The 13,244-nt window shown below is 40.3% G+C and overlaps 1 protein-coding gene across 6 annotated transcripts in view; it reads right to left on the bottom strand.

Annotated features, from left to right (window-relative positions):
• Nucleotides 1-5,581: 5,581 nt before the first annotated feature.
• Nucleotides 5,582-13,244, bottom strand: part of ZNF462 (zinc finger protein 462) — a 173,815-nt gene continuing 166,152 nt past the window's right edge. For all 6 annotated transcript variants that reach the window (XM_060237110.1, XM_060237108.1, XM_060237114.1 and 3 more), the window contains 2 exons: nt 9,178-9,292; nt 5,582-8,401 (listed from right to left, as the gene is read on the bottom strand). In XM_060237110.1, the coding sequence (XP_060093093.1) occupies nt 8,194-8,401; nt 9,178-9,292 (323 nt within the window). In that variant the 3' untranslated portion in view covers nt 5,582-8,193. The remainder of the gene's footprint in view (nt 8,402-9,177; nt 9,293-13,244) is intronic.

Genomic DNA, 13,244 nt, shown 5'->3' with positions numbered 1-13,244 from the left:
GCACATTGCAGCAATTTAGAGGCAAATGGCAGACACCACAGTGGCAAGATTTTTCTACCCAAAAGGCCAAGGCTGGTGAGAGGCATCCCTGGCCACTGCTTCCACCTGTTTATCCAACAGTAACTGCAGATCCAGGAGCACCCTCAAGGTACGAACCTGCTCCTTTAGGGAGAATACAACTCCATCCTGAACAGGTCAAATCTTCCCCTCACTAGTAGCACCTGTTTTCTTGGGATTTTCAGTTTATCTGAGCAACCCTCCAGGCTGCTTCCAGGTTTTGGGGGGCCCTAGGCAGAGAGATCCCAGTGGTCCTCTCCTCTCCTCTGCCCAATACCAGGCACTCATGACCTTCCCTCCCAACTATCAGGTAGCCTCCCACTTGCTTTTATGTCCTTCCATTGTCTACTCACAAGCCCACCCACTACTTGTGTTCAGAGCAGTCTGCAGCCCTTTCTTTACAGGCAGTGCATGCAGCATGGAGCATGGGTGGTGGAAGCCTAACAAGTGAATGGGTGGGGGGTACCTGCAGCAGTCCACCCTGCCAGAAAGCCTTGGCTCTGACAGCTGCCCTACCTTACTGACACCAGCCCTGCTGGACAGTGGCCCACCAGTAGATTTGGTACCACCTTCATCCTTCTGAAGCATGGGCTCCTTGTTAATATAATATCTGTGAAAGAATAGACATGTCCTAGATTAATTCTCTATACCGTTATTGAAAAGGTCATGAAAAAACAGAGTATCAACAGACTGCCACAAGCATACTGGGATGCCTGGATTATTGAGTTTGTTGTATGGGACCAATTTAGGAAGGTATAATAGTCTCTTTCTGGTTATATAGCACATTGGACCTCATGGCTCCATTCCACTAAAAGTTGGTGTTTTCCTGGAGTTGTGAATTCCAGGTTGAGATTTTGGGGGTACAGCCCAGGGAGGACAGAGTCTGGGGAGAGGAGGAACCTCCGCAGGGCAGAGTTAAGATAGGTCCACCCTCCAAAGCAACCATTTTCTCCACAAAATCTGTAGTCTAGGGATCAGCTATAATACTGAGAGATCTCCAGGTCCCACCTAGAAGTTGGCATCCTTATGCTTTCCTCCAGCACAAGGATTAATTGTGGGAAAGCTCCTGGTACCTAAGGAAAATCCCACCATTAGTAGAATGGATCAGCACGATCCAACCTAATAGACACATGATATAATGAAATTCATCACATGACGCTCCACCTAAAACTGCATTTCCATGCAAGAGAAAGCTTTACCTGCTAAAATTTCTACCCAGCATCTGGCTGTTAAGGACACAGGAGCCCTGCCAGGTGAAGGACTATGTGTCACTCTTGGCCAGTACTTTTCAACCGAGACACACTTTCACCTTCAGGCACAGTTCTGATGTATGGAAGCTGATAACTTGAACTAGATCCACTTGATTTTAACCACAAACTGATCAGAAATTTCCCCCAAATCCAATTACTCGGTAAATTAAATCAAATCACATGCTATCAGTAGTAAGGAAAAAAAAGTCACACTTCAAAGAGGTACCATTAATTTAATTGGTAATAGGGATGCCAGGCTGCAGCCTGGAAAATCACCCTGTCTCTTTAGCAGTTTTGTCGCTGCCAAAGGTGTGGCTACAATTCTTCCTTTGACCCCAGTGCCAGTTTTCCAATCCCAACTGTTGTAGGGCAAAATGAGAGTCCCACTTGCTCCACCAGGGCAAGTGGGGTGATGGGATCAGCAGAGGAAGCCACTGCTGTAATCTTTTGTGGCAGTGTGACTCTTAAAGAGACAAGATGATTTTCCTGGTTGTGGATTTCCTATAGCTTAAAGCTTGTGCACATTCCTGTACTTTTAACAGCTGCATGCCTAGCAGAAATCTAGCAGCTTAAACTTTTCCCACTACATAATTGGAAAAGCTTCACCTGAGAAACTTCCGCCAGGGAGTCACCTGTTGAAGGAATAGAAAAATTGTTGGCAACTATGCTGTTGGCAATGAAGAATCACAGCATATACTCCTTGGTGTGCTTCTCAACACATCTCACAAATGTAGGAAATTCTTTAACTAGTCATTACAAGGAAATATCAAAATTTGATCCTTAAAGTTCAAATGACACCTTTCAGTACCCAAGCATTTGTTACTTTGCTTGAGGCCTCCCTGGTGGCTGGGCCAGGCATCAAATTCCCCCCTCATTGCTAAGAGCAGACTTCGCTCTGAGAATTTTCTGCACTTTATTTTTATTTGGGGGGTGAGGGCGGGGGAGAAAGTTTGTTTTGTTTTGTAGTCCAAGCATCTCCTCAGAAAAACATATCTCTTAAAATGGTGACCAGAGTTGACAATTAAGCTTGAGGCCTAGTTATCACAGGCCAGCTTGAGCAAAACAGCAAAGTGATTGTTTTACCCATCAGCTTAATACCATCTTACCAGGCCTCTCAAAATGAACTCCATTTCTTCTCCCTCATAGGCCTCCATCCCTTTTAATAGTATCTCCTCTAACCACAACTACTCGGACCTCTTTTCTTTCAAGAAACTTCAATAACTGGTGAAAAGAAAAAAAACATACTCTGTTTAGAAAAGCAGCAAAGAGGAACTCTGGCATCAAGGAAACACTAGAAGCTTCTACCCTCATGTCAAGGACCCCCCCCCCCTTGAGCTCTTGTGGCAGAATTATAGCTCCTCAATGGTCAACCTTTACTTCAGAAGCAGTTCCTCCTACACCCTTCTCTTCTTCCTTTTAGATGGATCCCTGGAAAATAGAACTTCTCCAAATGTAGCTGGAGAAGAAGAGTGTCCCAAAAGAATCTCCCACATGCCTATTGGACTGCTTACTATATCTTGCGTCTGATTCAGTTCTGCATCAACTTCAGATTAATAGATTCCTTTCCTGTTCCTTGAGAGAAGCCCTTTCTGAACTGTTTTTAGGGGTTGATTTGACTCCCTGATTTAAACTGAACACACCCCCTCTCAGTGATAAATACATGAAAGTATTTTGGTTTTGGAAATCTCAGAAATGCACAAGTGAAATTAATTTGTGGTAGTATAACAAGTAATTACTCTTGAGCTGTGGTGTTTACAGTTGCACTTGGCACATATATAGCATTCACCAATATTTTATCTATGTAGTGTACAATAATATTGCTATGCCTGTTTCATCTCTTTTTGCTAACTTCATCCTGGTGGTTATTTTGCCTAACTATATGCCCAAGGATGTAGCTCTAAAAGCTTTCTTTGGAACTGCATGGCCCTCTCCTTACAGCTGAATCAGATTTCAATCAACAGACCTCAACAAAAAGTACGTAATCTGGGTGCTGGAGAATGGCTCATTTATATAAGCACCTTGCATTTATACACACACCCTTACCGTTTTATGTAACATTTTCCTCTGAATTATGCTTTTCACAGTCCAGTGTGACTATCTGAGAATTTTATAATCTCATTTTGCAAAATGTCTTTTTGGATGAGAATCAAGAGTATCACTTTTTTTCTGGAAGAAATCAGCCACTTGTACACAGAGTTCTTTCCATCTTTGATGGATGCTATATGTAATTATGGTTTTCTTTTTGAATTTTGAGCATATTAATAGTTTGTATTATTTTCTATGAACAGTGATGCACACATCTCTCACGGTGCATTTCTAAGCTTCACTGACTATAATGGTTTTAGAAAGGTGTGCCTCTTCTTTAGGATTTCACTGTAACATTCTTATAATTAGTCCACAGTTGATTGGGCAACACAAATCTTACTGGTCATGAGCATTCAGAGGACTTTACTGAGTATTCAAAACATTTAACATATATTACTTGTAATCCCTGCAAGAACAACCACTCTGCAACAGATTCATATGTCTGCATTGCAGATGGGGGAAGTAATGCTGAGAGATGGATGGTTTGCCTAAGGCCAAAAGTGGCAGAAGTGAACTTTAAGTTAGAAACACTACTTCTTTCCTTGACTTTTGGTTCCAAAGACAAGAGTAAAGGAGCCTGCTCTAGCTTTAAGATATAGGCACTGAACTACATACTATGGTACACGGCTGCTGCTGAAAATGGCCTTCTCCCTATCAAGGCCAGAATCCCTTAGAACCTACACATGTATTTCTCCACTTCCACACATAGCAGTCACTATTTTGAGTGAGGATGGAGAAAACTCACACAATGACAATACAACACATGTTTAGAGAAAGAGCAAAAGAACTCAGGTTCTTGTTTGCAGCAGCAGTCCTGTGATGTATATTGCTCTGCTATACAAGTAACTGTACCAAAAGCCCCTCCCAATAGTGTTTCTGAAATTGATGGGATTGCAGGCCCCCATCTGATACCTTAGTGCTGTATTAGTATCATAGCAATGGAATTTACTGAGGGCTGGGAGGGTGGGTTGGGTTCTGCATAGGAATTTTCCTTCTACACCATCCCATCCTACATGCAGATGACCAGTTTAATGGGAACAAAATCCACACTTAATTCTCGCACTGAAACAAACAAATTACAACGTGGTTTATATTTCACTGGATTATGTCCTGCATGTGTCTAGTTTTATTGGCTAAAAACTGCTTTGTGTTTTAAATCATTTAAAACTTTCTTTGGGAAATGAAACAAATCATAAAGGCATCACTAGGCATCATTTGGGGCCTTAAACATATACACAAAAAACATTTCACCAACAGAGAACATTTAACCAAGATAATCTCATTCCTTATTACCCCTATTGCCTGGAATTTCTTCCTAGATCACCCAGAATGAGAAATGGGTACCCCCATCCTTCAGGTCTCTCTTCTAATTCATACCTTAACCCCTTATCTCCAACAGAAACGATCACAAATGCAGTAGCTGCATTTGCTCTTATTCAGCCAGTGCTCCACATACCATTCTTTGTTATCGCCCCCATAGACAAGAATAACAGGAAGATAGGGTGGATTAAGAAGACCAGTTTTTATGTGAGATACAAAAGGGGATACAACACCAGTATAAAGATTTGAAGCCATTACATTGAAAAGAGTGAATGATTGTGGCAGTTGAGTTCAAGTCTATAATCAGGATCTTTCCTGTCACAGTTTCACCTTGAAAGATGCCAACCCAAGTCTACTGAAGTGAATGATTTGGTTCTTTAGAGTAAAGTGTACTGGAATAATCTATTTTACTTTGAATACAATCCAGTCAGGGTTCATTACTTCTTAAGTTTAGTTTTTTCATTGAAAGTAATGAGACATAAGGCAATCATGAGTATATTTACTCAGAAGAAAATCCCTGTGGGTTTAGTAAGATTTACCCCAAGTGAATCTTTATCGGACTGTACCTTTTGAAAAGCTTAACTTTGGGTGTATCATATCAAATCCTGTGTAAATATAGTGTTACTAGCTATAACTGCTTTGAGTTTTTGCCAGAGGGAGATAATTTTGAAAAGATACACACCTTTTGATGGAAAAAAGCAGCAAAATTTGAAAAGTATCAACAGTCCTTTACTTTCAGGGATTTCCCTTAACTAAAAGAGAATTCAGGAAAATTCCCCCCTATTATTTGATTTGGAAACAAGCTTTAAAAAGAGAGAGAGGTAAGGGGTTTAATGTTTAATTCCCAACTGGATAGAACCATACACACATTCACTTTTGAAAATTCTTTATTCATTTTCTTTTTGCCTTAAAAAAAGTTATCAGTGCAACATTTCAGAACTTCCACTCCTTCCACCAAACACTGAGCAGTAGTTAATTTTGATTAGGAAATACTGAGTTCCGGAGCCAGTAGGTTATCATTTTGCTATTTATTTCCTTCTGTCAAACTCTGAAAAAGTCCTCTGTATAAATTAAACAAATGAAAAAAAATGTTATTCTCAATCCTAGGTCATCATTACAGCCAACAGAATCATAATAATGCATCTAAAATATGTGTCCACAATATATCAAGGTATACATTTGGGAGGAAAAAAACACAACAAAAATATGACATTCTAGGCTTGTTAAAAAGGATAATGGTCCCATATATTTATTAACAGGTTAGCAAAAAAACAAAACAAAAACAAGTCCAATGGATTACAATATTTACATGTTATTTGAAAAATAAAGTAGTGATAAAAGCATGTCACAATCATTTATTTCATTTTTTTCATCTTTTTAATTTTTGGTAACCATTACAAACACCCAATCCAGGTATGGAACTGTTTAAATACATTTGAAATGAGGCCAATTAAAAAAACATACAGACACAAAATGTGTATTTATACTTGTCCTTCCAATGTGTTTTCCACATGACTTTCCCTCCCTTCAAATAAAAACAAAACCCCACCCTACCCCCAAAATATGAATCCTCAAAAGCAAAACACCATGCTTTTCAAGTAGCACTTATTCCACAAATGCAACAGTATTATTTTCTTTTCTCTCTTTCTTGCCATCAGATGAGAAGTTCTGTTGGACGCCTGACTTCTCAGCAGCTTCCTTCCTTCCTCCCACCCACTCCCCTCCCCACATCCTCGAAGATTGGAAAAAAAAAAGCAAACAAAAACATGAAAAAGAAAACTAACCCAAAGAGACACATGCATTTCTAAAACTAGGATTCAGTCAAGTACTTTCTAATTTTTTGGAAAGAAACCCCTTTGTTCACAATCAGACCATTACTCATGGGTCTGGCTCTTCTGTTTCATATTCACACACATAAAAATGTTCTTTACGTGAATAAGGAACTGGGAGCACAGATTCCATGCATGTAGATTCCTATTTATGCTACGCTGTTCCCCCTCATGCGAAGAACTAATGGGAGGCAATACAAACAGTTTAACGCCCCATCTTGAAATCCACAAACAGAGTATTCTTCAGGCTCCCAAGAACATGGAGCTGGGTCACCTCAAGCTTGCAGAAATTTTTATCAACTCCCTCCCCTCCTTCCCTCCCCCGTCGCACCAAAACAAGACACGCCACATATAAAAAGGAAAAGAAAGGCAACCGTTCTTAAAACCAAAATAATAATCAGTGTGAGATGTTAAATTTGACAAGCAACAGAATGATTATGAGGACCCATTTGATTGGTCCACAACCTGCATAGCTGTGCTGTAAGTTTGGTTCTTTAATGGGTTTTTTCTTTTTTCTTTTTCTTAAAAAAGTTACTTCTTTGCTATTCCTGCATGTTTAAAACTAAAAAAGAAAGAAAGAAATACTCTATCCACAAGAACTAATCCTCTCTCCTGCCCCAAGTCTCCTGGGGGTGGAGAAAATAACATTACTTTACATGGGAAAAAAAACAAACCCTTAATTGTGCTGTATTTGTAATCCCTCAGGCTGAGTGAATGGAGACACGGGGCCAAACAAAAAAACCCGGCATAGAGTCAGTCACATGAGTCTAATACAAAAGAAACCCTAAAATCATAGCCAAATGCTAACAAATAGCTTACCTGGAATAAAAGATGACAAGTCACAGACAGGTATCTAGGAATTCTCTCTTTTTTGTAATTTTTTTACTAAAATAATTAAAAAAATCACAGTATTTCAAGAAATAAAACCCCCACAGGGATTTTGAGCACAATTTTGTTTTCCTTTCTTTTAAAACTTTGTGGTTTTTAAATTTTTCTTCCATTCACTATCTGGCCCAGCAGTCAGTCTCTCTCTCTCGCTCTCTACATTTAACCACAATGACAACAGGTAGTACTGACAAATGCAGAGATTTGTATTCTTTTAAATTTCCCTTGGTTAATTCTGAGGTACTAGGAAACAGGTGACTGTTTTAAGCAAAAAGCAGTTTTTATTTTGTTTTTTCTTCTTCTTTTTCTAAAGCGTCGGTCAGTCATTCAGTCTGGAAAAAGCGTAATATGTATATTAAAACTAGAAAAAAAAGCGCCCAAGTTTGTGCGCTGAAAGTTGTCCCCCCTGCACTCTTCCATCCTCATGACACTTCCATTCTTGAAACAATCCAAAGTCTCCATGGCAAAGCACGTTGGCGTTAACGTGAGGAACATTGGGAATTTTGCTTCTCAAGTTCAAATGAACGCAACTTCCCATTGTCAAAATCCAGAAGAGCCACAGCGATGTAATGGAGTCACGTATTTCATCGCCCTCACTTAAATAAATTTAATATATGTACACACACACACGCACACACACACAGGTACCAGTGCTTTGAAAATAGATCATTCAGTCCTAAAAGCAGCTTTGATTCTTCCTTGTCCCCCTCCCTACCCTCTCCCATCGATCACTGTTCAAGTAGGTTGTTTGAAATCACACCAGGTGTTCATTCACTTTTGGCCTCTGCATTCTCTTGGAGTGATTTATCATCAGCAGCAACAATACAGATGGCAGTTTCGTTCTTGTGGGAAAAGTCCACCACTATTTTTGCGCTGCTCTCCATCTCTTCTGCCAACGGTACCTTAACATTATCCTCTGCACTTTCGTTCAGTTGGCCATCTTCAGCAATCACTCGCTTGGTTTCATTCAAAGCCCTGGAAATCCCATGAACAGAGAGTGAGATGTTTAGATACAGAGACATCATAGTAATGGTCCCAAACAGACCACACTATACATGTTCCACAAGTCTCTCCTGCTAAGTGCACCAATGTTTGTATACACGCAACTATTTCTGATGGGGTTGAGCTACCTAAGAGGACTGTTGCTGCCCTATGACCTCAGTTTGCAGAAAAAGTGTAGCTTTCAAGAATACTAGAGCTGGTCATTCCTGATTTCAGAATTCCATAACCAGGATTGCATGTAGTTTGAGCTAAGAACAATAAAGTATTGTGAATTCTGTGCTGAGGAAGCCCAAATTCTGCAACAAGAAAAATAAGCTGATATTATGCAAATTAAGCACATCTGGATAATTTTACCTTATTCTGTTAATCAAAGAGAGGTGGCAATGAACTATTCAAGGTAATAAAAGCCAGTAGAAATTCAACTGAGCACACTCCCTCATCAAATTTCCTTCATTCTTCCTTTCTTCCTTTTGCTTAAGCCACCTGCCCTGCCATCTTCCCTGTTTATGCCACCTCTTTCTTTCCATGTAGCCTGTGCTCCTCAGCAGCTGCTGCAAAAAATCTTCAGTGGATGGAGGTGATTCTTTCAGCTGCACCTGAGTCCTTTATCTGCAAATGAAAGGCCATTTTTTTCCTATGTTGGAAGGAACTCATCTTTACTATTCTTTCCTTCATTGTGTACACAATGGATGAGGAGGTGTGAGAGCAGCCACGGTCTTTAGAGAAAAGCAGTTCTTAGACCAACTTACATGCCGTGCCTCAGTACGTGCCTCTCCCATTCAGAGCCTTCCGCAAATGATCGACCACAGAATTCACATGGGAACCGTTTTTCTGGAGGTCCATTCTCAGAGAACCTCATGGACTCTACAGGAAAACAAAGCATATGTTAGCCTTCACTAAAGGTCCCCATATTTCCTTTTTAGAATGCATCATTTCCTTGAAATCCTCTGGAAGGTAAACAAACCATTCCTCTTAAGAGAAAATAAAGAGAAGGAATTCTGAGTGTAAAGCTTAATTAGCTACTACTGATACACTAAATGTGATCATTAAGCTATACACAAATCTGGATTCATTAAGGAAGTGTGACACTTAGCAGCTCCCATTTTAGGTACACATAAAACCCCCAATTTTTATCTAATGGAAACTGAGAAATATTTAACATTTGGTAAGATGTGTTACCTTATGCATACTATTTATCAATTCCTTCTCCCACATCAAAACGCAATCAGAGAGTCATTAACCTTATGTCTACATTTTCCATTTTATTTCTACTCTTTGTTCTAAATTATCCTTTCCTTATTAGTCTTGAAATGCAATTCTAGGTCCAAGAATATATTCCTAGCTGCTGCTGATGAAAACCTGATTATTTTAGGGGGCTAATGATCTCTAATACATGCTTCTCAGCATTCAGACAACAGCTTTGGATGTAAAAATGAATGCATGCAAACATGGAACACTTTCAGCTCTTTGGTAACTCCATTTTGTGGAAAAATATGCGAATCTCCAGATCAAGAGTTTGCAAGGGAGTGCCCTGACCTGGATTCGGCAAGCCCAATCTCATCAGATCTCAGAAGCTAAGCACAACCAACTCTTGCAAGTATTTGGATGGGAAACCTCCTTGGAATACCAGCAGTCAGGAAGTGGAGACAGGCTTTATTCAGTCACCTCTCTCAATATCCTCCATGCCCCCAGTATGGGTCAGTCACCAGAGGTTGCCATGACTTCCAGGTGCACACACACACAAACTCACAAGCACTCACACAAACACATGCACATAAAAATACAAAAAAATACTCCCCTCCCCCCCAAAAAGAAGAGTTTGCATGGGATAGTGTGTTTGTCTGTGCACAAATGATCTGCATCACACAAAACTGCCATGTAAATGAACACAAAGCATGAGGTATGTTCATCGCCAGGTCTTTTCATACTGTGTTAATATCTGACCGGTCAAAGGGTTGCCAACAGCCATCACGGTTCCCCAGACAAAGATTCCCTCTGCCACCTCACCCCTCCCAGATCCCACCCAAACATCAGACGAAAGATGATCACTTGTTTTGCCTGCTTTTTACTACAGACGTAGACTGAACAAAAAAGGGAGGAAATTCTAGTGTTCTTGCATATTTTTCCCCATTATGGTGTGAACATATAGGTCAAGGATGCACTGAAAAGGGAGAAGCAGTTTGTGGTTGTTGCTGCTTTCAGCACTGGAAACTGACTGCAATTCAATCCTATTGAAATAAATGGGAGTTTTGCCACTGGCTTTCATCTGACATGGACTACAGCCACAGCTTTCCTGGACACAAGAATTCCAACTAGATGCATGTAAGATAGAGCTCAATAAAGTGTTTTATTAATCTGGGTATGCTCTTGCCAGTTAAGAATGTGGTCATGATCCAGCCAAAGTTTAAGTGCTTCTTTGTCCTGCTGAGCTAATTATGTGCTTAAATCTCTCTCCTATTGAAACCAGCGGGACTTAATAAGTGCTGGATCATGCCCAGTCAGCATAATTGAGCACCCGCACAACACCTTGAAATCACAGTAGACATTCCATGCACAGGCCCCTGTGTGAACAAGGGCAGAGGCCACCAAACGAAAGATGAAACGTTTTTCCTTCACAAAATTAAGATGATCACCACACAGGCCATTAAAAATAATTGCTTGGACTATCTCGCTTGATTCTTTTCACTGAAAATGAGATGGCGCCATCTGCTTCAAGCATTAATTCTTTAGTGGGGATTATCTTGAGCAAGAAAACAACAGAATGCCAATGCCTTTGCCTTCCTGGAGTCCTCTCAAAGTACATAATGAAAGAAATGGGGGATTTTGGTTCATTTACCGCTGATCTCCGCTTGCCTCATTTCCACATTTTATTATAATGTACACAGCTCATGAGCCAACTTAAGCTACTGACTATCACACACACAAAACCCACACAGTGCCTGTGCCCTTCTCTTCCCTCCCCCCTCTCCAAAGCTTGCTTCAGCACTGGGAAGAGATATCACCACTATCTGCCCAAAGCATTCCCCCTCCCCTTTCACATGCTGATTGCTGAAAATATCTGTCAAGCAGCGTACATTCCTTTATAGAGATTTTTGCCCTCTTGATGCTAAAAGCATCTTTCACAAAATGTTGATCTTTATCCGCTTAAGTATCTCACAGTTTGGTCCTCGAACGGAATAAATTTGAAACAGAACAAGGCTGGGGGGGGGGAGGGGAGGCAACGTCTGAAGTTTTATGCTGAAAATCCTAAAATTCTACTGTTGAAATTAATTATATTGAGTACACACATTTGCAAACATTTATTTTATCAATTAAATTGTAGAAGTTCACCAGTTTGTGCTGATGGAAATAATCCTGAATCAGGAGCTCTGTCTTCAAATATATATTTTTTTGCCGAAAGGAAGGAAATAACGCAGGATACAGATAGTAGTTGTAGTTCATGAAGAATGAATCTATCAAAAGTGTTTTGTAGCTGAGAATGATGCTCAGAGGCAGCAAACCTGCAACTATAACATACTGTGGACGACAATAGATTGGTTTTTTTTTTAAGTTATGGAACTAGTAACTCCCCTTCTGGACAAAGATCATAAAATGAATAGAGGAAACTGCAAATTTGTGCTAAGCATTATAAACTGAGTGGCTAAAAATTATGAATTGAGATGTTTTCCGTTCAGATCTGTCCTTTGCCTCTCTAGGTGACTGATTCCTTCACTGATGCTATGCCTACCTTCTTGGATTGTTATAAGGAACATTAAAGCCATCTGAATGCTCAGGAAGTGCTAATTAATGCTAAATATTATAATGAAACCTGAGTTAGGCCTGGACAGAGGTGTACCATAAACTTATCTAAGAATACAGAAATGAATACTCTCACTTCCTATGAACATTGATCTAGTAAATGAGTTAGCTACTCACCCTCTTGTTGCGGGCACTTACATCAGTGCATGAAATATGTGAAGCTGTCTTATACTGAATCAGATTATTGACCTACTAAGGTCAGTTTGCCTACTCTAGCAGTGTCTTTCCAGGTTCCCAGGTAGAGGTTTTCCCACAGCCCAGAAGCTTTTTGTTGGAGATGCCAGGGACTGAATCTGGAACCTTCTGCATGTACAGCCCTAGCACTGAGTCACAGCCTTCCCCAACTTGATTCCTACTGATGGAATCAAATAGCACTTCAAGCAGTTGCATGTGCAGCTCAGGAATGTGGGGCTCAGGACTCAAAAGTGAGTCATGGCTTTTCTCACTGAACATTCTTGCTGTTGACAAGAAGGAAAGGAACCCAGAACTATGAGCCACTGCTATGTCAAGTTGAATTTGCAGTTTCAACATCCTTTGGCCTTGAAGGCTACTTGCTCTTTAAGGGAGGAAGGAACTCTTGAGATTAGGATGAAAGGACTCAGTCAAGAGACAGACCATTACACAAGAAGGTGGTCATCTAGGTTACTTGTGGAAACACATCTAGGCTATTTGAGGAAACATAGCACCATTAGGGTTTGTAGAATCTTTCGGGCTCAAGTGCCATGTTCTACTAGTGCCGTGTTCCAGTAGAACACGGCACTTGAGCCCGAAAGATTCTACAAACCCTAATGATGTTACCAGCCATGAAAACCTGAAATCTTTGAAAACATAGCACCCTTTCCCCAAGTAACCTAGCTTCTTCCTATCCATTACCAGAAGGGCATTCTGGTCAGTTTGCAATATGTATCCCTTTTCTCCATACAAGTTTAAATTGTTCCCATTTATTCCAGATACAGTTAAAGTGGTTACGTAACTAACTTCTGAGTGAGAAAGAATCTATTTAAAAACCAAGAAGCCC

This window comes from Heteronotia binoei, chromosome 4 (genome assembly GCF_032191835.1).
Source record: "Heteronotia binoei isolate CCM8104 ecotype False Entrance Well chromosome 4, APGP_CSIRO_Hbin_v1, whole genome shotgun sequence".
NCBI classification, from domain to species: Eukaryota; Metazoa; Chordata; class Lepidosauria; order Squamata; family Gekkonidae; genus Heteronotia; species Heteronotia binoei.
Note: the sequence above shows the minus strand (reverse complement) of the source record. Positions and strands in the feature narration are given on the sequence as shown.